Source organism: Pithys albifrons, chromosome 4, assembly GCF_047495875.1.
Source record: "Pithys albifrons albifrons isolate INPA30051 chromosome 4, PitAlb_v1, whole genome shotgun sequence".
In the NCBI taxonomy this organism is placed as follows: domain Eukaryota; kingdom Metazoa; phylum Chordata; class Aves; order Passeriformes; family Thamnophilidae; genus Pithys; species Pithys albifrons.
Window position 1 is genome coordinate 67254898 of NC_092461.1, and position 25586 is coordinate 67280483.

The following is a 25586-nucleotide window of genomic DNA, read 5'->3' on the forward strand; positions in this document are numbered from 1 at the left end:
CCTTCTTTGAATTCTGAGGCGTATGGAATGGAGAGTAGGAAATTCTGTGTTGTGAAGGGGAATGTGTTAATTTTTTATGTCTTCAAACTGTTTATTTTTTATCTGTGAATTTATTGCAAATTGGGCATCAGCATATGCCAAATAAAACTACATAGAAAAGTCAAGTGGCTTAGTGCTCTGAGACTGGTGCAGAACATAGCAGCGTTCCTTCCTGGAGTGCCTGGTAAAGTAGAGGTCTCAACAAAGAACTTTCTTCCTGTGGGATAATAGGCTTACTGAAGTCCCCGTTCTGATGTCCCAACGCTATAAGTTAACCTAAAACCTTTCTAAAGAATTTAAGGGTGCCATTACCAAAGTAAGAACTGGAGGTAAACTTACTCCTTTTCTTCACTTGTAGATTTCAAAGCATTTCTGAAACGCTGCATATGGAATGTAAAGCAGAAATGGTGACGCCACTGGTGACTAATCCAGGGCATGTGTGCGTTACTGATGCTAACTTGTACTTCCAGCCTCTTAATGGATATCCTGTAAGTGCCTCATAGACGATCTTGCATACAATGTGAGCACGCTGCCCTGCTAGTGGACAGATGGAATTTTCTGTACTATTTCTCTTAAATGCACATAGAGCACATCTCCAAGAAGACTCTCTATTTTCAGTTATAATCAGAAAGTCCTTAGTTTTCCTTTGATCTGTGCTGCTCTGTTGCATTCAGTATATCTCTTCTTCTGAGGCTTCATTCTGTGCTAACTTGCTTAAAATGTACCTTCTACTGACAAAGCGTGAAGTGTCCTTTTCATTCTTTGTTAATATTTGAAGATCGCTTTTTCTAATATTTCATCGAAGATAAATTTCCAAAGCTTACTTTGTGATGCTGTTCCTACTTAGTGAGAGCTTTATGTACATGAACTTTACTGTGGAAGTTCTTAACTAGGTTTTCTATTAAATTGTTTCTTTCTCTAGAGGAAAACTGAGTACCTGTTGCAGATAGATTTCTGCTTTGGGACTTTGTCACAGTAATAGCAGTGATAGTCCTAGCAGGCCACTGACTTAGCTATGATTCTGTAAAACACCTTTAGTGTGGGGACATGGCAGTAGCACAATTACCAGATAATTTTTAATTTCAGACACATTTTTATCCCGATTTGCTTGCCAGCATGGAAGATTGTGTCAGCACCCTGGTGTTGCTCCAGCTGGATATGGCTGGTCCCACAGACTGGTGCAGCACAGTCTGGCCAAGGGTTGAAGTACCAAGCTAGACCCATCTTCTAATCCCAACGCTGGGCTGCCAGTACCCTCCACAGGGCTGAGTACTTGAACCCACCTCTAGTGCTCTCATCTGCTGGGTACCCCTGGGAAAGAAAGGAACCTGCCTAACTTGACTGCCCTAAAGGCAAGGAAAAGACAAGCAAGTAAGAAAACTAAGAGAAGGACTCTGGAGACCCAGACACAGGGAAAAGAAAATGAAAACTCTGAATGCTCTAAAAGGAATGTTAACCATGAAAAATCACATCTGTGACAAGAGGAAGAAACATCTGAAGCTAGTGCAAAAAAATGGAAAAGGGAATTGGAGGAGGCATGTTTGACAAAGGAGGAGGAATTTGGAGGGCAGACTTTTTAGCAGGGCCTGTTTGATAGGACAAGGGATAAGAGTTTTGAACTAAAGAAGACTAGATTCAGACTTTTAAAAAAGGATTTTTACAATGAAAGTGGTAAAACACAGACACAACTTGCCCAGTGAGGTGGTAGATGCCCCATCCCTGGAAGCGTTCAGGGTTGGGTGGGACCAGGCTCTGCACAACCTGATCTACTTAAAGGTTTCCTTGCTCATTGTAGAGAGGTTAGACTATGTGTACTTTAAAGATCTCTTTCTACCAAACTATTCTATGATCCGGTGACATGCTGGAAGTATGTCCAGGCGAGGAGGAGGTGTTCCACAATGGAAGGTGACAGAGTGACATTCTGTTTCCAGCCGGCAGGTGGCCCCATTGGCACAGTTTGCCCCCCAGCTCAATTAGTTCCTTGCCGTTTATTGTGATCTGCTTCTCTCGTGCACGAGTGTTGTAACTGGTGACAGACTTGGGTGATAGTACACTGTTGTTTATTTATTCTTAAACTGCTTTGCTACTCAGGCAAAAACCAACAGCACAGACAAACTTTCCCTTCTTAATGTAACCGCTTCGCACTGCTATTCCACTGCTAAAATGATGTGAACGGATACTGTTTTCATATTGCTAGTATTAATATTCAAATTGTCTGGAGAGGGTAAGGCAAAAGAACGTAAACCTGCTAGAATGTCTCCATCTTTTCTTCCCCCTCCTTCATCCTCCACAGAAACCAGTAGTACAAATAACACTGCAAAATGTGCGTCGCATCTATAAAAGAAGACATGGGCTAATGCCACTGGTAAGCTCAAATATTTGTTTTATTTTCATGTCTTGCTGTATATATTGTTTCCTAAAATGACCAGCTGAAACCGTGCACATCACGAGGTAAAAAGCATACCTTTTTAAAGCTCTGGATTAAGTGGTGAACAGCACTCAATGATCCCTTCTGGTTTTTTTAAGTGTTTTATTTCCTTTAGTTGTCAAAAAGATTAAAACAGAAAGAGTGAACTCTGACAAGGATGAAAAATTTCTTTCATAAGCTGTCAATATCGGGGAAGGGAGAAGGGAGTATCACCAGGGAGTAATTCATTCCATTTATCTCAAACACCTATCTTGGGATAGAAAGAATTTCTCTCTCATGGTGCATTCTCTCTCTAGATTGATTCATGGAGGGAGTTTGGTCACTGCTTCAAATAGAGACTAATGTGGAGTGATGACATGACAGAGATGATGAGAGTGCTGCAGGGTAACCTCAGTTGTATGCTTTTAGTGTTTTCAGTGAAAATTTCTTGTTTTGAAACACATTTAAACCAAATAGACATTTAATTCTTTTGCTTCACTCCATTCACTTAACCAAAAAAGTGTATTACCCTATGCTCACTTAATCCAGACAGAACCAGTCTGTGGACAGCTGTAAAGCTATTTGCTCAGTTGGGTGTAAACTGAATGCTCTTATGATTGGAAATAAAATATACTTTGTAGGCAAATAAAACATTATACTTCGTGGGCAAAATTGCTTGCCCATATAGAGTCTGAAGATTTAGATATTAGTAACTGGAATATTCTGTTAAAAAACATAAATATTAGAGCTTGTGAGTACTTGCTCTCATTTGTGTTTTTCCCTTGTTAACTTTTAAGGGCCTCGAAGTATTTTGCACAGAAAATGATCTATGTTCTGACATCTACTTGAAATTCTACAACTATCAAGATCGAGATGAGGTCTATTTCCTTATTGCAACATATATAGGTTTGCAGTATTTATTTATTAATGTCATGTGTAGTACATTGCAAAGTGAAATATTTCTGGGGTTTGCTCTGTTGATGTGTGGGAAGAATGAGAAGAATAAACAGATTTATTAGCGGTAAAAAAATTCAATAGAAACAAACAAAGATCAGAATGAATGTTGTGAAATTGTATCTATTTCTTTGTGTTTGAACAGCTGAGCATAAAAGCTGAGATGGCATTATTAGGGTGAAACTAATTCTTTTAATTTGCAACTTGATATGCACTGTCATTTAACACCACCACCACCTCCCCCGAAAAAAAAAGCCAGCCAACCAAACAAATGAAACAAAAAACCATCAAAACGCTTTCTCTTCAAAGGAAGGGATAAATAAGATCCACTTTGCTAAACTGTGTTTTGCTGAAAGAATACAGACTGACTTGTGTGTGGATCCCCCTGGCACTCAGTTTAGTCCAAGTAAAAATCCTATTGAGAAACTTCCTGTAATGGGTGGATTTCCACACATTCTGAATTTTCCACAGTCTTAGCAGTAGTTGATGAAAATTACCATCCTGAACTAGTTAAATTCTTATTTCTTTTACATCCTGTATTCATTAATTTCCAGAAAGTGGTGCATGTCTTTTTCAGATTGTGAACAGAAACTTTTTTTTAAATGTGTGTCCTAAAAAAAGAGAATAAAGATAATACTTTTCCTGTAATACTACTTCAACTGAAACACTGAAATACATATTTACTACCAATATTGAAAAGTTTGTGTTGATTTTGTGCTATTTTGTGATTGTACCAGAGCTCTAATTCTGTTATAATGAATTTGCCTAAATATCAGTTGATATTTTCTTCACTTCACAAAGCAAAGCAGAAAGGTCACAAAAGAATTACTTTCCCTGAGAACTGTTTTAGTGTTTTAGGTTTTAATTTGAAAAGGAAATAGATTCTGACATTATTTTCTCAGTTACTGAAATAACTGCATGCTGTTACCCTGCTTCAGACTATGTTTTCTGGATAACTTTCAAAAATGAAATTTCAAGATGCACATGAAGATGATGATGGTGTTGTTGGAGCATAGAAATGAAAAAAAAAGCCTTTGCTCTAAAGGTGTTTATAGCACCTCAATTTCTCTCTGACAGCAGAAGATCCTCTCTTTGAAGGTGTTAACATTTTTTACGTGTAGAATTTAAAGTACTAGAGTGAAGGAAAGGTTGGAATGTGCCTTTCCAGCCTATGGTGAGCCATAATAGAGGCTTGCTGTAATGTAATCCAGATTATTTTCTTGCCATCATGCCATGGTTGCAGTCCTTCAATTCTGCTATTTCAGGCATTTACCAAAGTACTGTAAATTGAATCAATGGAGGGAACAATTTAAAAATAAATAAATAACCCTGTTGTTCAGCAGCATGTGTTGATATTACAGCTATTAAGCAGAGAGTAGTGCAGCTTGAATTTCTTGAGCCCCTGCCTATAGTTCAAGCAGAAGCTCTGGGTGCATATTTCCTACTTTCCAGAGTGAGGTTCAATTTTTCTTTTTCTCTAGCCCCTCTCTGTTTCAGTGGTTCTGAAATTAAACCTTGTTCATGTACATATATAACTTCTTTCCATATTGTTGTTAGTGGGCGTCCTTAGTTGTCCAGTAGGAAAATATATTTAATTTTTTTCTTGACTCTAGCAGAACTGCTTCTAGAAATTTGAAAGCTTAAGTGTTGCCAGATTGCCAAGAGACTTATTCATGGGCTGCAAATATTTTTTGTTCCTCCATAAATGTTCATCCACTCTTTGTATTTGTTTTCAGGACCTCTCCTTTGTGATTTTTTTTTTCAGTTGAATGCAGTATAGACCCATTTGAAGAGATCTTTAAAAAGTATGAAGTGTGATAGCTATTGAAACATGAAGTTGTCACTTAATTCTTACTTGTTTTACTAAGCAACTGTGCCCTTAATTATTTTATAGTATCTTGCATAATGTTAATCATAGTGTAATTTGGGGGTGGAACTCCAAATCTCACAACTTTAATATTTTATTTTAGAAAATCATATTGCAGAGCATACAGCTGAAAGTTACATGTTGCAGTGGCAGCGAGGACATATATCAAATTACCAGTATCTTCTTCATCTCAACAATCTGGCTGATAGAAGCTGCAACGATCTCTCCCAGTATCCTGTGTTTCCTTGGATCATAGCAGACTACTCTAGTTCAGTACTAGGTATGTATAAAAAAGGCATGTTACTGCATCATGTCCAACCTGAAATGTGGTGGGGAGGCACTTTTACACTGCAGAAAATTCATGTTACATCAAAATGAACCTGGCATTACTGATCTTCAATGTTCTCTTGTGTACTTACCCTTTCCCTCTAGTTTAGGGGACAAAATGCCTCACCTTTTTCTGTTAAATATTGCACTGCTCACATACAGAGTATGTACCAAACATCTGCGTGGTTGCTTTGCAAATCAGCAATACTGAGCATTCAAAGACTTTCCGTGATTCTAATAAATGGAAAAGAACCAGTAAAATTACTTTTTATGGAATTAGTTGCACTGAAATGTACAGAATCCAGGTGTTCTTTTATAACTTTTAACATCGCAAGATGAACAGAAAGGTCTAACAAGGTTTGTGCCTAAATAGGCTCTTTGATTAAGGGTCTTAGTGCAGTTTGTGTTGGAAGATGTTGAGGACTGTGTTTCTCTATAAGTAGAGTAGGGGAATCTCATGGTATTCATCAGCACCTGCTCAAACACTTCAATGTGGTTGTATGGTGGGGCTTAACTGTAGCCTGAAAGAATAGTTAATGATAGGAGGAAAATTATATCAGCTGCTTTTATGCCTCAGGTAGCAGGACTTTGCCTAGGTGATATGAATTGCAATAACTACTAGTTCTTAAGCAGGAGATGATGATATTACGTCTACTTGGAAGGAAGAAGATAAGTAGCCATTTACAATAAGACTTTATGGTTTTGCAGTTAGTAGGGAGAGAGAAAATTACTGGAGAGGTTCTGTGTTGGTTTTTGATTCTTTTGTTGCTGTTTGGGTAGGTTTTTTCTTTTGTTTTTAAATATTGGCTAGAGAACATTAGTAGAATGCTTAGAGTCTGTAACAATGTTTTTTTTCAGATCTGACAAAGCCTGAAACGTTTCGTGACCTTAGTAAACCAGTTGGTGCCCTGAATCAGGAAAGGCTCGATAGGCTATTGGTATGTATATCTTGGCATTTATGTGCTGCACATTTTTGGCCTAGTACATATTGGCAATGAAAGGAGCTTTGTCCAGCAAGGTTTGGGGAATATGTCAATATTTAAGGCTAACTATAAACCTTACCAGAAGCAAACATACCTATAATGACACCACATTTATTTTCAGCTTAATTTTGTCAGTACTGGTTTTGTCAGTACTAACTTAAAATTGTTTGAATCCATTTTCTCTCTCTTACTACCATTTCATATATTACACTTTTAAATGTTTTCCCTCACTTGTAAAATAATATCCCCAAATCCATTTAACAATGTGTATGGTAAGCACTGAATTGCTATAAACATATATGGATATATGAAGCTTCAGGACCAATGGATTTAAGTGTGTCATGTAAAGTACATGTTTGAAGGAAACAAGAAAAACTAGTAGAAATCTTAAGCATTTCCATTAAGGAAAATGCAGAATTTGAGGGAGAGTACTTCTATCCTGGGATTAAGTAGGTGAAGGCCTAAATTTAGGCTTTAGTTTCAGAATAGGCCTTGGATTATCAGCTGACTCAAACTGGGTCAGGCCAGCTGAGAGCTGACTCTGCTGGCCAGTGGTATTCCATACCATACTCTGATGTCACTTCAAGTATAAATACAGTAGAGTAGGAGTTCTCTCAGTTCCTTCATGGCGGCTTGTCTGAGAAAGACATTGTGTTGTTTTCTTGGACCAGGCCCCACTGCCGCTTGCTGCTATGATATCTTAGGAGAGTAAAACGTTTATTCTTAGTCTTTCTCTGTCCCTCAGGGGATTAAACTTCCTTGGGTGATTTGTAGCTAGAATGGTGGGATTTGTGTTCGATGGGGAGGTGAAGGAATTATTTTTTACTTGTATAGGTGTGTGTGTTATATTGTAGTTTTCTTTTTATATTTTCTTTTCTGTATAAATGCACAAACCTATTTTAAGTTTTAGGGTTTTTTATTCTTTCCCTTTTCCCTTGGTGGGGTGGGGGAGTGAGGGAAGCTTTACTCTGTATTTGGGTAGTTGGCATTTTGCCAGCTCAACTAAATACAACTTCAAAGGATGGAAATCTGGATCTGTGGAGATCAGAGCACCAACCTGAAAATTCTATATGCAGATACGTAGTGCACCAAGTTTTTCCATTTCTCAGAATAGGTAGGCTTTCTTTTCATAAGCTGTCAAACACATAGCTTAAAAGGTCTTCAGTTTCCTGGCTTTTAATTCTTGTGTAAAATCATTGTCTCCTATGGAAAGTTAATAATTCCAAAATAATTTACAGAACATAATGATATTTAATGTGCTGGAACCTTTATTAGTTCTTAAAGAAGTATTAGAAAAAAAGATACTGCCAGAATAATTGTGTTATATTGATATGAAAGATAAAATATTTCAAAATCATACAGCTTCCTGAGGTTGTGGAAGGCAAGAATATGATCAGTATTATGTTTTCAGTAACAGTAGATCAAGTTTTCTTTCTAAGATCTGACTTTCCTCAAACTGTTATCTGCCTCATACTTACTGCAGTAAAAGTCATTCTGTTTAGGTTATGATAGGTTTTAGGGTAATGCACAGGAGCTTCAGACAGGAAAGAATCTTCCAGATTGAATGAAATCAGTATGTCTTTCATACTGTCATGAAACTTGATGTGAAAGCTAAAAAAGGAAGTATTTGCACACCTTTGAAATTGAGTCACTGCAGTTATGTATGAAAGAGAGGAGAAAAGCCTGAAAACTTGATAGTTCTGGATGATCAGTTTTAACAATTGTTCTGCTGTATTGATTTACAGCTACGATTAAAGTTGCATGGTTATTAGAACTTAAGAGTTTGTTTTATCATTAGAAGAAAAAACTGAGGGTGGTCCTAATCTGTGTCTTTAAAAAAAAAGTGTAAATGTGTATGTGTTCATTATTAAGGGAAAGCAGGAGTGCTGATTTTAAACAGACATTTCTTTCTTCTTCATATGTTGCAGACACGTTATCAGGAAATGCCAGAGCCCAAGTTCATGTATGGAAGCCATTATTCATCTCCTGGTTATGTTCTGTTTTACCTTGTTAGAGTTGGTAAGACAGCTTTTACTTGCTCTCTGAGCAGACAGTTACCCTCCAAAGTACACAAGGTTTGGAGCAAGCTGATGGTTCTTTTTGTCCTTAGCTCCAGAATACATGCTCTGTCTGCAGAATGGCAAGTTTGATCATGCTGACAGAACGTTCAATAGGTTTGTTTGAATTTTGTCTATAACTGGGCTGGTTTTGTTTTCAAATATGCACCAATTGGGAGGGCAAAGCCCTAAAAAAATATTTTTTTAACAAATATGTGATTTATCTTTATTATCTAGTATTGCAGAAACCTGGAAAAACTGCTTGGATGGTGCAACAGATTTCAAAGAGGTAAATTGCTGGAAAATTATTCAAGTATTTCTTGTTATCTGTGCCAAACCTTCTCATCTGTTGACTTGAGAGTATTTGGTTGAGCTGTGTTTGGTTGGTTTTGTATTTTGTTGTTTGTGTTTTTTAGTTGTGTGGGTTTGTCTTGGGTTTTTGTCTTTTTTTTTTCTTTTTGAGGCTGATGACTGCATTTTATGAATGCTTTATTAACTGTGTTTTAATCCTGTGTCAATTCTGCAGTTCCATGACTATTTGCCTGTGTCCGCTTTCTGGCTTTTAGTTTAGCAGAAGTATCATTGTGAATGCTATTGGAAATAAATGGGAATTACCAGAGTGGACTAAGGCTGCAAAGATGCAGTTTTATGTCTTGTCTGATGGAGTCATGTAAGGATTTGTCTGTAGTGTAACATTACATCTGGAGAAGTTAAAATCTGGAAGTAATATCTTAGTTTTTTGAGCCTTAAGAAACTATAACTTGTAGAATATGTAGAGAATAATGAACTGTCTGATAGTGAGCACTGTTAAACTCCTATATCAAAGAAACATTCTTTAATACAGTGGTGCTTTCTTTTTTAAAAAAAGCCTGTAGTTAATGGTTTACTATGTTGGTATTCAAATAATTGATTTAACCTCTGAAAATTTTGTCATAATTCTAGTTTTATTCTAGATTTTTATCTTTACTCTTAACTTGACATATTAAAATGAGAAGGTAGCTATGCAATAAGAGTTCTGAAGATACTCTTAGGTATATGGATTTATTTGTCACATACTCATTGTAAAATATGTGTGCTACTCTGAATTTAGCAATTTAGTTCAGAGAACTGCCTTGTAGGTAAAAGTTGGGAAAATTAATGCCCAACTTTAGGTCTTGGCATATGAATTTTGGTAACTCTCTTTACACTGAATGTGCTCTGTTTAAGTGATCAAAACTAAGCTAATCTCAAAACTTGCTTTTTTTTCTTTTTTTTTTAACTTCCAGTTGATTCCAGAATTTTATGAAAATGATCCAAGTTTTCTAGTAAACATTTTGAAGTTGGACTTGGGAAAAAGGCAGGGTGGAAAAATAGTCGAAGATGTAGAGCTTCCACCTTGGGCATCAGGTAATAATTTATATAACACAAGAAGTTTGACTGTTAATTCAAGGTTATCTGGATTCCTGGAATGGTGGTTCTTCTCAAAAATGTCCCTTCTGGTTTCTTCTAAAGGAATTCTTGCTTTAAAACATTGGCATAACTAAAAGTTGTTTTTAATTTTTATAAAAAGTTTGAGGTTTGGTGTGGGGTGTTTGGTTGGTTTTTCAAGGAGGAGGAGGAACAGAGATGGATACCAATATTGAGTGGGTTATTTTCTCCTTTAATTAACCTTTCTTTTGTTAGGCCCTGATGACTTTCTTCAGAAAAGCCAAGAGGCTTTAGAAAGTCAGTATGTATCAGAACATCTTCATGAATGGATTGACTTAATATTTGGCTACAAGCAGAAAGGAAGTGAAGCAGTTGCAGCTCATAATGGTAAGTACACACTTTATAGAAACAGCAAAAAAAAAAGGATGCTTCAATTAGGCAGGAATGGCAAATAACATATCTAATGCTTGTTTTGTTTTGAACATTCATAACTATGCTTTGAGTGCTTGATCCCTAAAGGAAATGCAGTTGTTCATTATTGGCAATAATGACTTATCTGGTGATTTGCATCTTTGAAGATGTACTTAAGATAGTAGGGAAGAAGATTCTACAGCATTACTATGAATTGCTTGCACAGCAATATAGTGTGGCAATATAGTATGGAATTAGTGTTTCCCAATTAAAAATGGGAGTCTGCAGGGTCTCTGCATGAACATGTATTTAACTTTCCTCCACTGCAATTGCAGTAGGATAATTTCAGTGCAATATGCCCCCTGCTCCTGAGAGAACTAGCAAGAGAAGGAATGGGCTATAATATGCTGCAGCAATTTAGGAGCAAAAAGGAAGGATTTGTGGGGTTTTTCTTGTGTACAGACTACTGCATGTGGGAAGTTTCACTGTTTGCACTCTTATTCTGAACATGTATCTAGGCACTGTGGGAGCTTACAAAGGGGGATGTGGTTATGTGATTTCTGTGTTGATGTGTTTATCTAAACCTAATAGTAATAGCAATTATTAACTTGTTCGGCCTTCTGATCTTTAGCTGTGTGTGTTACTAGAGAATAAGAAAATGTTCTCTTGGTAAGGGAAGATTAGCAGATCAGATTTTTAGGGTGTTTACTTCAGAAGCTCTTGTCTTTTTGAAAGATTACAAGTAACAGACAATGTTGAAATAGTTTGCACTTAACAAGACAGAAAAATTTCAGAAAGAAAACCTTCCTACAACAGTGAGGAGGAAGGAATAAGCAACTCCTCATTTTAGTAGTCAGTTTTTTTCCTTCCAGGGTGAGATAGTGTGATTTGTTTTGTGGTGGGATTTTTTTTGGGTTTGGTTTGGTTTTGGAGTTTGTTGTTTGTTTCTTTTCAGTGTACTTTCCCACATGTCCTTAAAGCATGATGTGGCTATATTTTAAAATTTCAGGGTTTTGCAGCCAATCATACGGTGACTGTAAGTGTCAATTATTATGTATCAGAGACTTTAAATATGGTAAATCAGCATATAAGTTACGACATCTCTGTTTTTACCTCTCAAATGAGAGTACTTTTTATCCATAATGTGCTGTTTCTGCTGCAGTATGGATTTTATTAGCATAATGAATTGCAGGCACTTGAATAGTTAAGAGAGACAGAAGGCATCTGTTTATGAATGAACTTATGTCAAAGTAAATATTCTTATGCAGAGGCCCCAAAGCAATTCACATGAGGGCAAATGAAAAGGTGAATATACAGACCTTTCTGATCATTCTTTATTTCTTTTTGTTACATATCTAAAAATTAACCAGAGATCCAGTTATGCAACTGTCCTTATTTATTTACTTATATATTAACTGGGAGGAGGTATTTAATGAAGCTTAAATAAGTTATCCTTCCTTTATGAAAGGAATGTTTTCTTTTGAAATGTTCTGTAAATCTCCTAGGAATCCTAAACTTCTTTCAGGTTAAGAAAACCTTAGATTAAAACATAAGGCCTCAGACTCTATAGCCTGCTGAAATAGCTTAGTTGCTTAAATATAACCCATTTGAGTAAAATTAAGCTTTGTTTTATAGCAAGACAAACAGAATGAGCCTTGTATATCTACATTGTACAAATAAACTTTTTTTTCCAGTGTTTCACCCATTAACTTATGAAGGAGGAGTGGATTTAAACAGGTAATAAACAAAAATCTGAATGTTTTTGTTAAAGCAGTTAGCTTAGTTTCTCAGTATCTCTCCAGGTTCTCTGCTGGGTGTAAAAGGGCTCTGTACATGAAGGGTGTAGTTCTATCTATTGCTCCCAAATATGCAGAGAATCAGCATCATCTGCTCAGTTTTAGCATGCATTGGAAGATGGTTACTTGAAAACTTCTTCAGTCCAGCTTTTGTGAAATTGCTTCATTTTTTTCAATTGATGAGCATATTGTCATTGTACATGAACAAAATGATAAAGCTGTCATATGACTGCCTGTCAAATCTATAGTAAATCAGTTCTGTAAGAATTTGTGATGGCCTGTGGTGCTGTAGTAACTGCACATGCAGATCCTTGATTTTGGGGAAGGGAAGGGAAAAAACTACTTACCTTCTTGGCCTAATTATGTGTCTTCTTTTGTGAAGTATTATGGACCCCAATGAAAAGGTAGCTCTGTTGACACAAATCTTGGAGTTTGGACAGACACCAAAGCAGTTGTTTACAACCCCTCATCCTCAAAGGATAATACCGAGGTCAAAAAGCTTGTCTCGAACATCGAGTCACAGCGTTTCCATAGCTGAGTCTCCAGGTAACTGTTTAACAGATCAACTGACGATGTAAAGGATTTGTAATTTCGAGTAGTTCTGTATCTCTCTCCCGCGGGATCTCATTATACAACTGTCTTGGCTGCATTCTCTATAATCCTACTTAAAATAAACCCATGAACTAAATGTTAAAGAAAAACAGACGAGACCAATTTCAAATTTGAAAAGATGTTGTCCTGCGTTTTGCCTTCTGTTCCAGTGGTCTCCCCTGGGACTGTGGAAGGGCTATCATTCCTGGCCTTTCACAACACTTCAAATTCAATCTGATATGACAACAATTTCAGTGACCATATCTGCAGGTATTCTAGATGATGTAAAGATTTGTTCATGTTTTTAAACAGGGTGATTAATTGGCTTGATCAAAGTAAACCCTAAGAACTTAATTTAAGCATTACTTTTTGCCCCTTACATACTGTAGGGGCACAGTTGATTGAATAACTTTCTGCAAAAAAAGGATATGTAATGCCCTCACAGACTTCTGTTTAAGGCAGAACTTCCGTCACTTCTCTGAAACTAAGATGTTATTGTCCTCATCATATTTACAGTGATTTAACTAGAAATTGGACTGAATCTTCAGTCCAGGTATCACATAGAAAGGTTTTTCTTATTTGCTTGTCTTCACATATGATTTGGTGGCCTTCACTTTTAAGCAGAGGCGTGAAGATGAGCGATACTTAGTGTGGTAACCTGCAGTATCCAGATGGCAAGAGTGGCTTTGAAACTTTTATGTGGTGATAATAATGGTCATATGTGTTAAATAGATGTGGTGGTATGCTGCCTAAGTCAGTAATGCACAGATGAACAGTTCCTCTTGGGTTCGACCTTTTTATAGTAATTGACATCTAATTATCTCAATTTTGTTGCATTTTTCATCTCTTAACTTTTGTAACAGTTCAGTGAAATGAAGTTCTGACACTCCTAACAGAATGCAATAGAATAACAAAAGCGTGTGCTTTATTGTAGCAGTGAATGACTTTTTTAGTATTTTTCCATTTGAAAGGCTCTTGGCATCTCAAAGAATACCAAAACATCTTTGCAGAGAAGTGTTTTGGGGTTCTGTTTTTTTGTTTGTGTTTCCCATCATGGAATTGTATTCTATGAAGTTTGGATTTTTAAAGCCCTGGTTTGGGGAGAAAAATCCTATTTTTGACTATGTAAGCCTATGCAAATTCAGGAAGAGTTTTGAAAAAAGTTACTGATCTTGTCAGTCTCTGCATTAGCCTAAAGGTCTTATTCCTGGAGTTCTGCATTATTCTGGACTTTGATATTTATGTCTGCAACTTCAGCTACCTAGGTATTTGAAATGTATTTTCATTTTCTATTTGTGATGAAACTTTCTCATGGCATTTTATTGCAGTTTCTCCAAATGAAGAATCATTTGAAGATTTGACAGAAGAAAGTATAACACTTGCCTGGAACAATATTGCCAAATTAAAATTAGATAAGCAATATAAAATTCACAAAGAGTAGGTACTATTCTTTTCAGTCAAAATTTTTCCATTTAAGTGGGGTGAGGGGATCTGTGTGTCAGTCTAAATGATGGGTTAAGGTTTAAGGTAAATACTTTTCTTTGTGAGATGGCTTATTGATTTGATTACACAAGACGAGTTTGAGTATCTGGTCGGCTATCAATCCAGAAAAGATATTTGTCAGCTTGATATTTGTCAGCTTGATCTTGTTGTTGTTGTTCCTTATACAGCACTAGGGCCAGGTTCATTATCATTTCAGTCCCTGAAGCAGGTATTTATTACTCTTCTCTAAAACTGATAGCAGCAGCCTCATAAAGACTTCCATTTATTTTTTTATAACCCCTGGAGGACCTAACTTCTTCATCACATCTGATTTGAAAGTTTAAACACTTAACTTCAACTACTGTACACTTCAAGCTGCTGCTGTATTTAGTTTGCCTTGTCTCCAACTATAGATTTTCAGTTAATCCAGGTACCAAACTAGTGTTCTGATGCATTCCTGGGGAGGCAAGATTCAGCAGGGCCACTTCAGGTGAACTTTGAAAATATCTAATAATGAACAATGTCAGCTGTATTTCAAAGAACAGATTTTCTTTTGGCCCCATCCCTTGTCCTAGTGGCCAGACTACTAGGAGGATTTCTTGCTACCTTGATTCCAGTGACTTTCTTGGTGATTGCAACCCAATCTAGGAAAATTATAATGTCCACAAGCCAAGGTAGTATTTGTAGTGATAAAGGGCCTCTGTTACCAGATTGTTAGCATCCTTTCTGATGAGGACGAACTTCTTGCAGAACACTATGTGGGTCCTGTACTAGTGTTTCACATATTGTATCAAGGTGTATTTTTGTCTCTAGGGCAGATAACACACCACTGTAGTACTTTTAATCTCCTTGAATGTCTTAATTCTTACAGAGATCAAATAACAGATTTCAACTATAGTCTATTTACAGTATAGTGATTAAGTTTCAAAACCTATGAAGTCACCTACAAGCTTATTTCTATCTAACAGGGCAATTACTGGAATAGCAGTCACTTGCAATGGGTCTTCTGTTTTCACTACATCCCAGGGTAAGTATTAGTATTATTGCAGAGGTATTTATCAAATGCAGGTTTGTTTTTGAACAAAATGGCATGATATTGAAATGCTATTTTCCCTGTAATTGAATAGCATAAGTATATGAATTTGTCCACTTTTACAGGATTTTGATTCAAGTATTTCAATATTATCTAGATTTGGGAAGATAATTTTGATAATAATGGATAATAGCGTAAATTTCTCCATTTAGATACCAGAGTTCCCTAGAGTTTGATGGGCATGGGGGAGTCCATCTGTAACTGGTGCAAAACAGAGTAGTCCCAGGCCCAAGTTACAAGCTTTATAAAGAATTTCTTAGACTATGAGAAATCTGTATTTGCTTTTCTTAGTAAGGTATTTGAATAGTCAAACAAGATCAAAATTATTAACTTATATAATAGAACATAATCCTTTTATCCTCTATTTTGTCCATTTTCCCCAGATTCAACTTTGAAGATGTTTTCCAAAGAATCAAAAACCATCCAGAGAAGTGTGTCCTTTTCAAACATGGTAAGTTGCTGTCCAAGTAAAAACGAGATCATTGGGAGTCTTCTGAAAGCTGCTCAGAGACATGTCTCTTAGCACCCATCAATGCCTTTTCTCTCCCCGCCTACTCACTTGTGTTGTGTGTGAATAATTCAGCAGAGTGAATTGAAACTCTGTCAGGCCACCAGAGAGACAGAGCACATTCTGCGAACATGGGGAAGAAGCTTTAAATGGTTGCACTTGACTTCTGCACTGGCTCTGTTCTGAGTTGGCCTGCTGTCCAGGGAAGGGCTTGTAGTGGACAAAGATGGTCTGGCATGAGCAGAGGAGTCTTCCTGAGCAACCTTGTACTGTCACTGGGACCAAAATCAAAAAGCTTAAATTCCTCCCCTGTGCTCGCATCCAGCACTGCCTTACTGCACCCAAGTGTTTGAAGGCTGTGAGGTAGCTGGGAGAGGAAAACCATGCACAGGGAGCAGAATCTTTGCTGGGTGAATTTAAGCCATCCTTTCTGGATGAGCAGTGATCTCAGCACCCTCTGAACAATGTTTTCCCCCTGCCCCTAAAAGAGAGCCTGGAAAGAGATTCTGTATTTGATTGATTTTTTCTATCCTTCAGAAGTGTGGCCAGACCTGAGTCATAAAGATACATTCCCAGTTGCCGTGTTCAGAGTCTTTGATTGCAGCAAGACACTATAATAGATCAGCTTTCTTTGTACCATCATCTCTAGGGCAAACAAGAATGCCAGATGGGTTGCCCAGACAGAAGCCATGGCATGCTTTAACTGGTCCCCAAGTAAGCTGCAGGGTCAAGACCCTGTGGTCTGCCATGGGACACGCTACTAAGTGTAGCAGCAATTCCTAATGCTTTAGCAAATGAAAACTTAGGAATGTTGCTTCTTGGCACAATAAAAAGGGAGCTCTGACTCCTAAGCCAGTTTTCACGAGGAGGCCTTGTATACTCTTATTCTTCTCTCTAGTTCTGATCTGTTGCAATAATGCTAGAAGCAGTAGTCTTTACAGTCCAGCAGCTTACTGTTTTTCAAACAGATCTAAAACATGACCAGCTAGAAGAAGCACTGGGTAGATTGGCTTTTTTTTCCCCCTTTTTTCCAGTGATGGTAACGTAACTGAGCATTTGTCTGTAAATAATGTTTCTTTTTGAGAGTAGTAGGATTTAGATAGATAGTTATGCTTGTTCCTTGAAACAGCTGAGCTTGCAAGTAGCAATGATGGAGACCAAACATCAAAAGAAACCTTCATTTTTAGTTTATGCCAGTTGTTTGCATTTAGAATTGACAGCAGCTTACAAGATGAAGAGCTGACCAAATTTCTCCTGAGTGAGGAATTACATACCATCTCCTTAAAATACCAGCCTTTGAAAAGAAGATCCATGAGTTCTGCATATATTTCTGAACTTCAGTACTACCTCTGTTTAACAGAGATTAAGTATTCTTCCTGTTCAGTGTCCAGATTCTAAGGAGGTTTTTTTATTAGTGTTCATATAACAATGGCATGTTATGTTTATAGAAGATTAAAATGCTTCTTGTTCTCCAAAAGTGTGTTAATGCACTTCTGTTGGATTTGGGGTAAGAAATTGAACACCACTTTCTTTTTCTTACAGGCTTTGTCATCGTGTCTAATCTTACCAGGAGATACCACTGTCATAAGTTCTTCATGGGACAATCATATGTGTGTATTTACTTCCTATTGACTTTATTGAATTGCATGGAGTGCCTTGGTTGTTACGTTTATGGTTTTACATAACAATATAAAAATTCATTGTTAAAACAGTGTCTATTTTTTGGTGTTTTTCCACTAAATTTCTGTTAGAAACTATGGAAGAAAAGTTACTTTACTTAGAAAAAAGATTAAGTTTTATGAAGATGCAATGGTTTTATAACCTTTTCCTTTTAGATATTTTTATTCGGTTGCATTTGGAAGACAGCAAGACATTCTAATGGGACATGATGATGCAGTCAGTAAGATCTGTTGGCGTGATGGGCGTTTATATTCTGCATCTTGGGATTCCACTGTGAAGGTTTGTAGATGGGTTTGTTACCCTTCCATAACTATTTATAGCTAGTACTTTATAATATTCAGCCAGCCAAATGCTTTGGGGTGGATGTACCTGCTGTACTAGCATAACAACCTACCTAGTATCACAGTAAGTTCATTTCTAGGTTATCTTCTTCATTTAGCTTTATCTCAACTGTTTCAAAGCTAAAGTGTTATTTTTCAAGAAAATCCATTCATTCTAACTTACTGTAAACATGGGGGGGGTTGAAGGAAAACTGTATTTGTTGGAGGAACTGGAATGTTTTGTGACTTTGACTGGTGATGGTTTTTCCTGAGTAGAATAGGTTTCTAAAAAGTTTAATAATTTTGTAGTTCATGTTCAGCTAAGGGGACCAGAAACTTGCTAATCTAAAGAGCATGCCTACGGTTAGGTGCGAAGATAATTTGGAATTAGAGACAGGAAAGAATTTTCTAAAGCCTTATGTGTTGCTTTTTGGTTAAGTACACATTCAGTGATGTACCTCTACTTGGGTGGGTTCCTGTAGTCTACCTGGAATCAGCGTAGTCATGTTTGGTATGTGGCTCTGCTTAGGGTGAGTTCAGGTGCCATGTTTTCCTGTATTCTGCCACGTAGGCAAGGCCCACAATGAGCACAAGCAGTCCTTCTCGTGAGAATTCAGAACAAACTCATCTCAAGTTATACTAATGCTTCCTTGAGCAAACCTATCTGTGTTGCAGGTGTGGCACTGTGTTCCTGGAGAGACCTTAACCAATAAAAAACACCACTTTGAACTGCTTGCAGAGTTAGAACATGATGTTAGTGTAAGTATGTCAATACTCTATCTCAGAATAAGAAAATTAATTGCTTGTTAAAATCAAAGTCATAATCTAGTGGTAAAGCACAAAGATTGGGTTGGGGGGCTAAGGGGGCATGTTTTGGGAAATGTGTCTAGAGGCTTTTTGTTTCATTTTGGTGTTTTCTTTGTCTGATGTGTCCTGTACCAGTGTTGTGTGCTTCCTGAGTTGAAAGGTCCACTTCTGGGGACTGAAACAGGAGAGGTTTAAATTCCTCTGTATAAACAGAGGTTTCTTAATTTGCCTTGCTAAGCTTGTATGCACAGAGTTCCTACTGGGCCAGGGAGGACTGGGTTGGGGTTTTATTTGTTTGGTTTTGGTTTCTTTGGTTTTGGAAACAGACTAATCTTTTTCAGATATTTTGATTGCTACAGCTTCCGCTCAACGTAAGGCAAGCAAACAAAAAAGAATTCCTGAGCCGATTACCATACTGTAAAATATCTTCCTTGTGTGCAGTGAATCATAAATGTGTAACTGCATACTTTTGTTTATAGCCTCTAACATCACTCTAGTAAGATATTTAGAATTACTGTGTTCTAAACCTTCTTAATAGTTTTTTAACAGATCACAACATAGGCAAGTACTGAAACAGTTCTGGTAACATTTAAGAACTGTACCCAGGAGAATTGGGAACAACTGATGGGGAGGAAGTTGTTTAAAAGTAAAGAATTTTTCCCTTAGGGGTAAAGTCTGATACTTAGATGGAGAGTATGGGTACTGAAAGTAATCTGAAACATCACCTAGCATTTCTGATTCTGCAAAAAAAAGCATTTTAAAATACCATCAAAGATCCCTACTTCTTACAGTCTGGATTCTTCATAACTGTACCTAATTAAGGATATTGCAGAATTAAATGGAAAGCTTTTTGTAAATAAAATACTGGTTTAGAGGTAACGGGCTTGTTTTGTGTATGTTTAAAACCTGTCTCAAGATGGCTCACATGAAAGATTAGGAAACTCATGGGATATTTAACTTTCTAGGTAAATACAATCAACCTGAATGCTGCAAATACTATACTGGCATCTGGAACCAAAGACGGTACCATTAGTGTTTGGGATGTTACTGCAGCAACAATGCTGCACCAGTTGCCATGTCATTCTGGGACTGTGTTTGATGCTGCTTTTAGTCCAGGTATGTTGGATTTCTGTTTTTAATATGCACCTTTGAGAATTCCAAAGGGAATCTTATTCCTGATACCATGCAATATACACATGTTGTTACTACTTTAAGGGGGATGGTGAAGTGTTTCGGATTGCCATGCATCTCTATTATAATTCAATTTTACACAAGGCTGTGCTGGGCTGTAGACCAGTGGTCTAGACTATAAACCAATTTTGTTTATCGTTGCTGGCTTAGAGACTTAATTTGCAATAAATTATTTATAGTGGATAAGTAGGTCAGGCAATGTCACATCAAACACTGTATCACAGACTGCTTTGGTAACAATAACTGAATGTCTAAATATGATTTTTTTGTTGTTTCTTTTGTTGACTTTCTTCTTCTGTACAGACAGCAGACATCTACTCAGCACAGGAGAGGACTGTTGCTTTAAAGTAATAGATGTACAAACTGGAATGCTTATTTCTTCTGTAACCACTGATGAGCCACAGAGGTAACGCAGAGAACGTGCAGGTTACAAAGCTGCACGGCCAACTTAGCTGTGGAGATGGTTGGTAATAGCAGAGTGGAAAGGGCACTAATGCCAGCAGCATTTATTGGATTACATTTTAGAGTGCAAAGGCTGACATTCGAGCATGTTGTGTGCATTATGATCAAGCTTTCCAAACTGGAAAAAAAACCCAAACAAGTATCTAAGTAAATAACTATTTTGTTGGTTTTTTTCAACAACTTTAAAGGCCCATAAAAGATGAGAGCTGTAGCAAACTACAGGGTTGGCAGCAGCTAGGCCAAACCTGCGACACTCTTCCAGCAGCTGAACTATGGAAATGTCTAGCAAGGAGACAGTTATCTTATTTGAATCATCTCTGTCACTGATTCCTTTTTATTTCAACAATCTTAAGGAAAGATTGACTATTACTATTAAAGACTGGTCACTTTTTTCCACAAACTAAAAAGCACACAGTTACCTGGTCTATCAGGTGAACAGATGGAATGCTTCCTGTTACTGGAATAAGAATATAGCAGCAATATGTGGAATACACTTGTTCATTTTTTGTGGGTATACATAAATACAGATGCATATGCACATATATATTTTTATTAGTTATTTACATGAAAGTCATCTTTGTAGTTCAGGTGATTGTTTCAGGAATATGAAGTGGCAGACATGAAAGGGGTGGCTCATGAGAGTACTGGGATATCACACATAAGTGTAGCTGACTGGGTCATCTTTTATGGGCCTAAATTTCATCCTTCTGTCTGGAGAAAGTCTGGCTGGGTCTAGTGCAGTCAGAGAAGTGAGTTTGGGTCATGAGCCTTTACAATAATTTGGGAGTAACCTTTCCAGAAAGACTGTGTGAAAGGGCAAAGTTTCCTTCAGTTTTGTACTTCCATTTCGAATTGTTTTTGACTTAGTTTGGAAATGTTTGGCTCTCATTATTCAAAAGTTTGACATGAACTGATTTCAGACTTACTCGCAGGTGCTTCAAATGGGATGGAAATACCATCTTATCAGGAGCTCAATCTGGTGAATTACTGATTTGGGATCTTCTTGGAGGAAAAGTTATTGAAAGAATTAAAGGACATACAGGTATGCCTGAACTATTCCTATTCTCAAAATGAATGAAAGATTTCTATTTTTCAGCTCTGTTAGTGCTGGAAAATGTTGAGAGCCATCTGCTCAGCCAGCAGGCTGTTCCTGATGTTAGGGTTACCTAGAACACCAGAACTAAAAGTAGGTCCAAGGTTCCATTAGTAGGAAGTCTAATGACAATGGACGAATATTGCTGTTTACAAGACTGGCCAGAGGGAAATTTCTTTCAATTTTTCCAAGTCACGGAATATCTGAAAAGTCAGCATTCTTCTACCTCATAGCCCTCAAAGCATAGTATAGACTGTACTGTATCCTTTGCCACAGTGTGGCCAGACCGAGTCTAACAACAAATTAAATAAAGTTCACTAGAGAAATAGTTTTGGATAGGGATTTCTAGGCTGATTAAATGTATATCTATAGTCTGATTACATTAGCAACCAGGCTGTGTGAAGGAGAAAAACTATCTCAGTTTTATTTGGTGAGATTTTTAAGGCTATTTAACTAAGAACAGTTGTTTCTAACTTCCCAACTGTAGGCTTACACTCTGGAACTTGACCTGTATAGAGATCGTTCTGTAGGTGGGGAATCTTCAAAATGGGCTTTGAGGTATATGCTACAAAATGTGAATACCCTTTTGACATGAAAAGTCCAAATGGCAGAGTGAAAAGGCTCACTTTCTCAAGGAATACTTTTCTTAGTGTGACACCTGCATTTCTCACTGCAACTGCTATTGTCCCTCTAGTACATGAAGTCAGCTGAGGGAATGGAGCATGAGATCACCACTGTGAATAAGAGCAGCCACCTAGAAGCCTACTAAAATTCTTCTCAGAATATTTGCTGTCACTGTAATCCAAACTAATGATCAGATTATGATAAACTCTTTAAGAAAGATCTATTCTAATATCTCGAGTACCACACTCCTTTGCATTTTGATTTATGTGTTTATTGTGTGGGTTTTTATTCCCCAGGTGCTGTAATGTCCATGTGGATGAATGAACAGTGCAACAGTGTTATTACAGGAGGGGAAGACAAACAAATCATGTTCTGGAAACTGCAATACTAAGTGCCTTTCCCTCCAGCCATTTAAATGAACTCTAATTTTAAGCCAAACCTTTTAAAGAAACTTAACCATGTGCAATGATGGTTGCTGAAGTTCAACCAGATAAGAAGCTTTGTTCAACAAAAACTTTCTATATTATAGTGACTTCACTGAGAGCTCTTAGCTTCCATTGGATATGCATTTGTTTTTCATGGACTATAATACTGAAATTGCTTGTCTAAAATGAGATCTGATATGAAATTAAAGACCTATTTTTCTGTAATTAAAGAGCTCTTAACTTCCGGTCATTGCTTGCTTTACATGGAATGTATCATCGCTTGCTGTTTGAACGGGTCTGAAAGAAGCATTTAAATTCTTAATTTAAGCCTTTTAGGATGGGTGCAGCTTAGTGCCATGTCTCATGACATAATGCATGCACCTCTTGTGTAGTCAAACTTCCTTCTTAGTGAAGATGCATGTAAATACTGCTTGGAACATCAAGGTAGCTGCTGTTCTGAGCAGTCATCAGTCTGGTCTGCTAGACAGTCTTCAGCTGTGGCTATTTGCAAAAGAGCAGAAAAAGACCATATTCTACATTGCTTTTTCCTGTTGAAAAACAGCCCTAATGTATTGGCCTGAATGGAAGACAAGCAGAAAATTGATCACCTAACAGAGAACAGTTACATATACATGATATAAATATCCCCCTAATTCCATGCCTTAAATTAGTCTTTTGTGCTCTGTTACTACTGCCTTTCATCACTTGTATTACTATACTTATCTTGGTAATCTCCAGTATTTTCATGTTTTGTGTTCCCAACCTCTTTCAATTCAAATCACCTTTGAGATGGCATTTAAATATAGCATTTAAAAGAGCTAACACTCCTGGGTTTATCCTGGTTTATTCTGGGTTACGCTCTTAACCCAGGGACAAAGCAGTGTTGCACAGGGATTACTTTCTCTATAGGACTTCAGCATATCATTTCCTGGGAGGAGCTTTTCTGAAGTGAACTACTTGAAATAGTATTTAAATGGTTCATTACAGCAATAGTTGTGATGTTGCCTGAGGATGACCCAAGATCAGCACTTATTTCTCTGCTGGTATTCTCCACTGTCGGTGTTGAGTGCCCTGTCAATGTATCCAGCACAAGCATTCTTGTAAGTCATGTTCACTCAGTCGTCTATCTGTAGATATCCTGCCTTGGGTTTGACACCCACCACCCATTCCAGGGCACAGCTGTTTCTCTGGCCTTGTAAAACAATCAGTTTATGGTTAGGGGCTGTTCTCTCATTACTCTGCTCTTTTATTATGCTGGAGTGTGAACCTATTTTTCAGTAAGATAATGGTATTAAACTGAACTGGTATTTATTTCAGCTGCACTACTCACTTGGCTTAGCAAATAACTGAATGTTTATGTAATCAAAGAGTGTGTGCTGAAGCCACACGTCGCAAAAGATTAGACCTTATCATACGGTACTGCTGGTACCAGTCCTAGTCTTGCAGGGGAATGTTTGGTGTCTGCCCTGTTTCTTTACCTTTCAATTTATTTCTTTCTTAAAAGTATCTGTGTGTAGGTAAAGAAGAGAGAATGTGATTTTTCAACACTTGCCTGGAAATGTGGTGGGTGATTTCTGAATTGTCCGTTGTCACTAGGGGGGCCTCCTGCTGAGCTAAAACAGAGGAAAATGATCATGAAGTTGTGACCCCTCCATTTTTTAACTACCTCAGAGAACACATCCTTTCCTTTCTTTTGGTTAAGTATGTCTGCATGCCATGCATAGAAAGTTAACCTCAGATGAGTGCATCTGAGGTTAACTTTCTTTCGTACAGCATGCTTACAAAACAGAGCCCTCAGCCAGCTTCTTCATTGCCTAAAGCAGCCACAGCTTTTTTAAAGGAGTGGGGAAAAAATCAAATTAATCCTGTTATTAAGTTAGTATGTTATGTTTGGGTTTTGGTTTTTTATCATAAGCGTGAAAGGAACTACACCTAAACCACGTTTTTCTTGCAGCTTAACTCAAATTTATCTATGTATATACATTTAGCTTAGCCATAAGTTGCTCTTCCCTGACATCCAATCCCGTCAGATCTCAGAAGCTAAGCAGGGTCAGCCTCAGATTAGTACTTGGATGGGAGACCTCCTGGGAAATGCCGGGTGCTGTAGGTTCTAGTCCTGAGGACTTCACTGGCACTGTCCAAGCTCGCTTGGCCGTGGCAGATGAACCTCAGTACTTAAATGGTGGGGCCAGTTCTGCGCACGCTGAGCCTCACCTAAAATCCACTGTGCAGGCTGGAAGGGCCCACCCACATGGGGACAGCCCTTCCCAAATCTTCGTTCGCGAAGCCGAGCCATACACAAGTTGCTCTTCAATGCTAGGTAATTTCTGCCTTTAAACAAGAACTTTTTGATTATTCTTTCACTTCTGGTTGCTACATGCTCCAGCTGGAAGGAAAACACTAAATACTTGTACTGAATTTCTACCTCTTATTTCCAATAGATCTCCCCTGTAGTTACAAGTATCTGTTTGATAAACAAAAAGTATTCTTATGTTCCCCCAACATGTTTTTTTGTCTCTGTTTTAGTGTTAGACAGATTTGTTCTCAGTAAGAAGTTTAGGTGGCCAAACCCCACTGGTCAATCTGTAAATAAGGAGTTTTAAAAACAGATTAGGTGTAGAACTGGCCTCTGCTGACTCATCTACTCCTAGGTAAAAACTGGTTAGAGGCAGAGATCAGCATTTCAATACGTTGGTTTGATCTCAAGGGATTTCCTAGCTAAGCCAAGGCCCTTAGAGCTGAGTGCTGCAGGCCACAAGTCCTATCCCCATGAGGCTGCATTATACCAACACTACATGAAGCCGCCAATTACTGCCAGTGCACGCTTGCCACAGTGGTTCCAGACACATAATTTAGTAACCAAACAGTCCAATTAGCATGACTCCCAGGACGAATTTGATCACCACTGCAGCCTGAAGTAGTGTAATGGTTTTCTCTCGGTTACCATAACTGAGAAATTGATTTGAGAAACAGGAATCTACACAACAAGGTTTTTTTCTTGACAGGCAGAGCTGAGCTTCCACTGCTAAACTTGAGTCATCCCAGGAAAAAGAGGTCTGTGG

General features: G+C 37.6%; 1 protein-coding gene across 3 annotated transcripts in view; it reads left to right on the plus strand.

The window, feature by feature from the left end:
- Positions 1 to 22756, plus strand: part of NSMAF (neutral sphingomyelinase activation associated factor) — a 38261-nt gene extending 15505 nt beyond the window's left edge. Inside the window, exons 10-31 of one of the 3 annotated variants that reach the window (XM_071554476.1) lie at positions 398 to 527; positions 2333 to 2404; positions 3244 to 3352; positions 5371 to 5547; positions 6453 to 6532; positions 8506 to 8596; positions 8688 to 8751; positions 8872 to 8923; positions 9900 to 10020; positions 10297 to 10428; positions 12147 to 12189; positions 12631 to 12794; positions 14168 to 14276; positions 15290 to 15348; positions 15798 to 15865; positions 17465 to 17532; positions 17758 to 17881; positions 18598 to 18681; positions 19695 to 19845; positions 20224 to 20326; positions 21315 to 21424; positions 22396 to 22756. In XM_071554476.1, coding sequence (XP_071410577.1) covers positions 398 to 527; positions 2333 to 2404; positions 3244 to 3352; positions 5371 to 5547; positions 6453 to 6532; positions 8506 to 8596; positions 8688 to 8751; positions 8872 to 8923; positions 9900 to 10020; positions 10297 to 10428; positions 12147 to 12189; positions 12631 to 12794; positions 14168 to 14276; positions 15290 to 15348; positions 15798 to 15865; positions 17465 to 17532; positions 17758 to 17881; positions 18598 to 18681; positions 19695 to 19845; positions 20224 to 20326; positions 21315 to 21424; positions 22396 to 22490 — 2206 coding nt within the window. In that variant the 3' untranslated portion in view covers positions 22491 to 22756. Of the gene's footprint in view, positions 1 to 397; positions 528 to 2332; positions 2405 to 3243; positions 3353 to 5370; positions 5548 to 6452; positions 6533 to 8505; positions 8597 to 8687; positions 8752 to 8871; positions 8924 to 9899; positions 10021 to 10296; positions 10429 to 12146; positions 12190 to 12630; positions 12795 to 14167; positions 14277 to 15289; positions 15349 to 15797; positions 15866 to 17464; positions 17533 to 17757; positions 17882 to 18597; positions 18682 to 19694; positions 19846 to 20223; positions 20327 to 21314; positions 21425 to 22395 lie in introns of those variants that run through there. The other 2 variants (XM_071554477.1, XM_071554478.1) reach the window with 2 other exon arrangements.
- The last annotated feature ends 2830 nt before the right edge of the window (positions 22757 to 25586 follow it).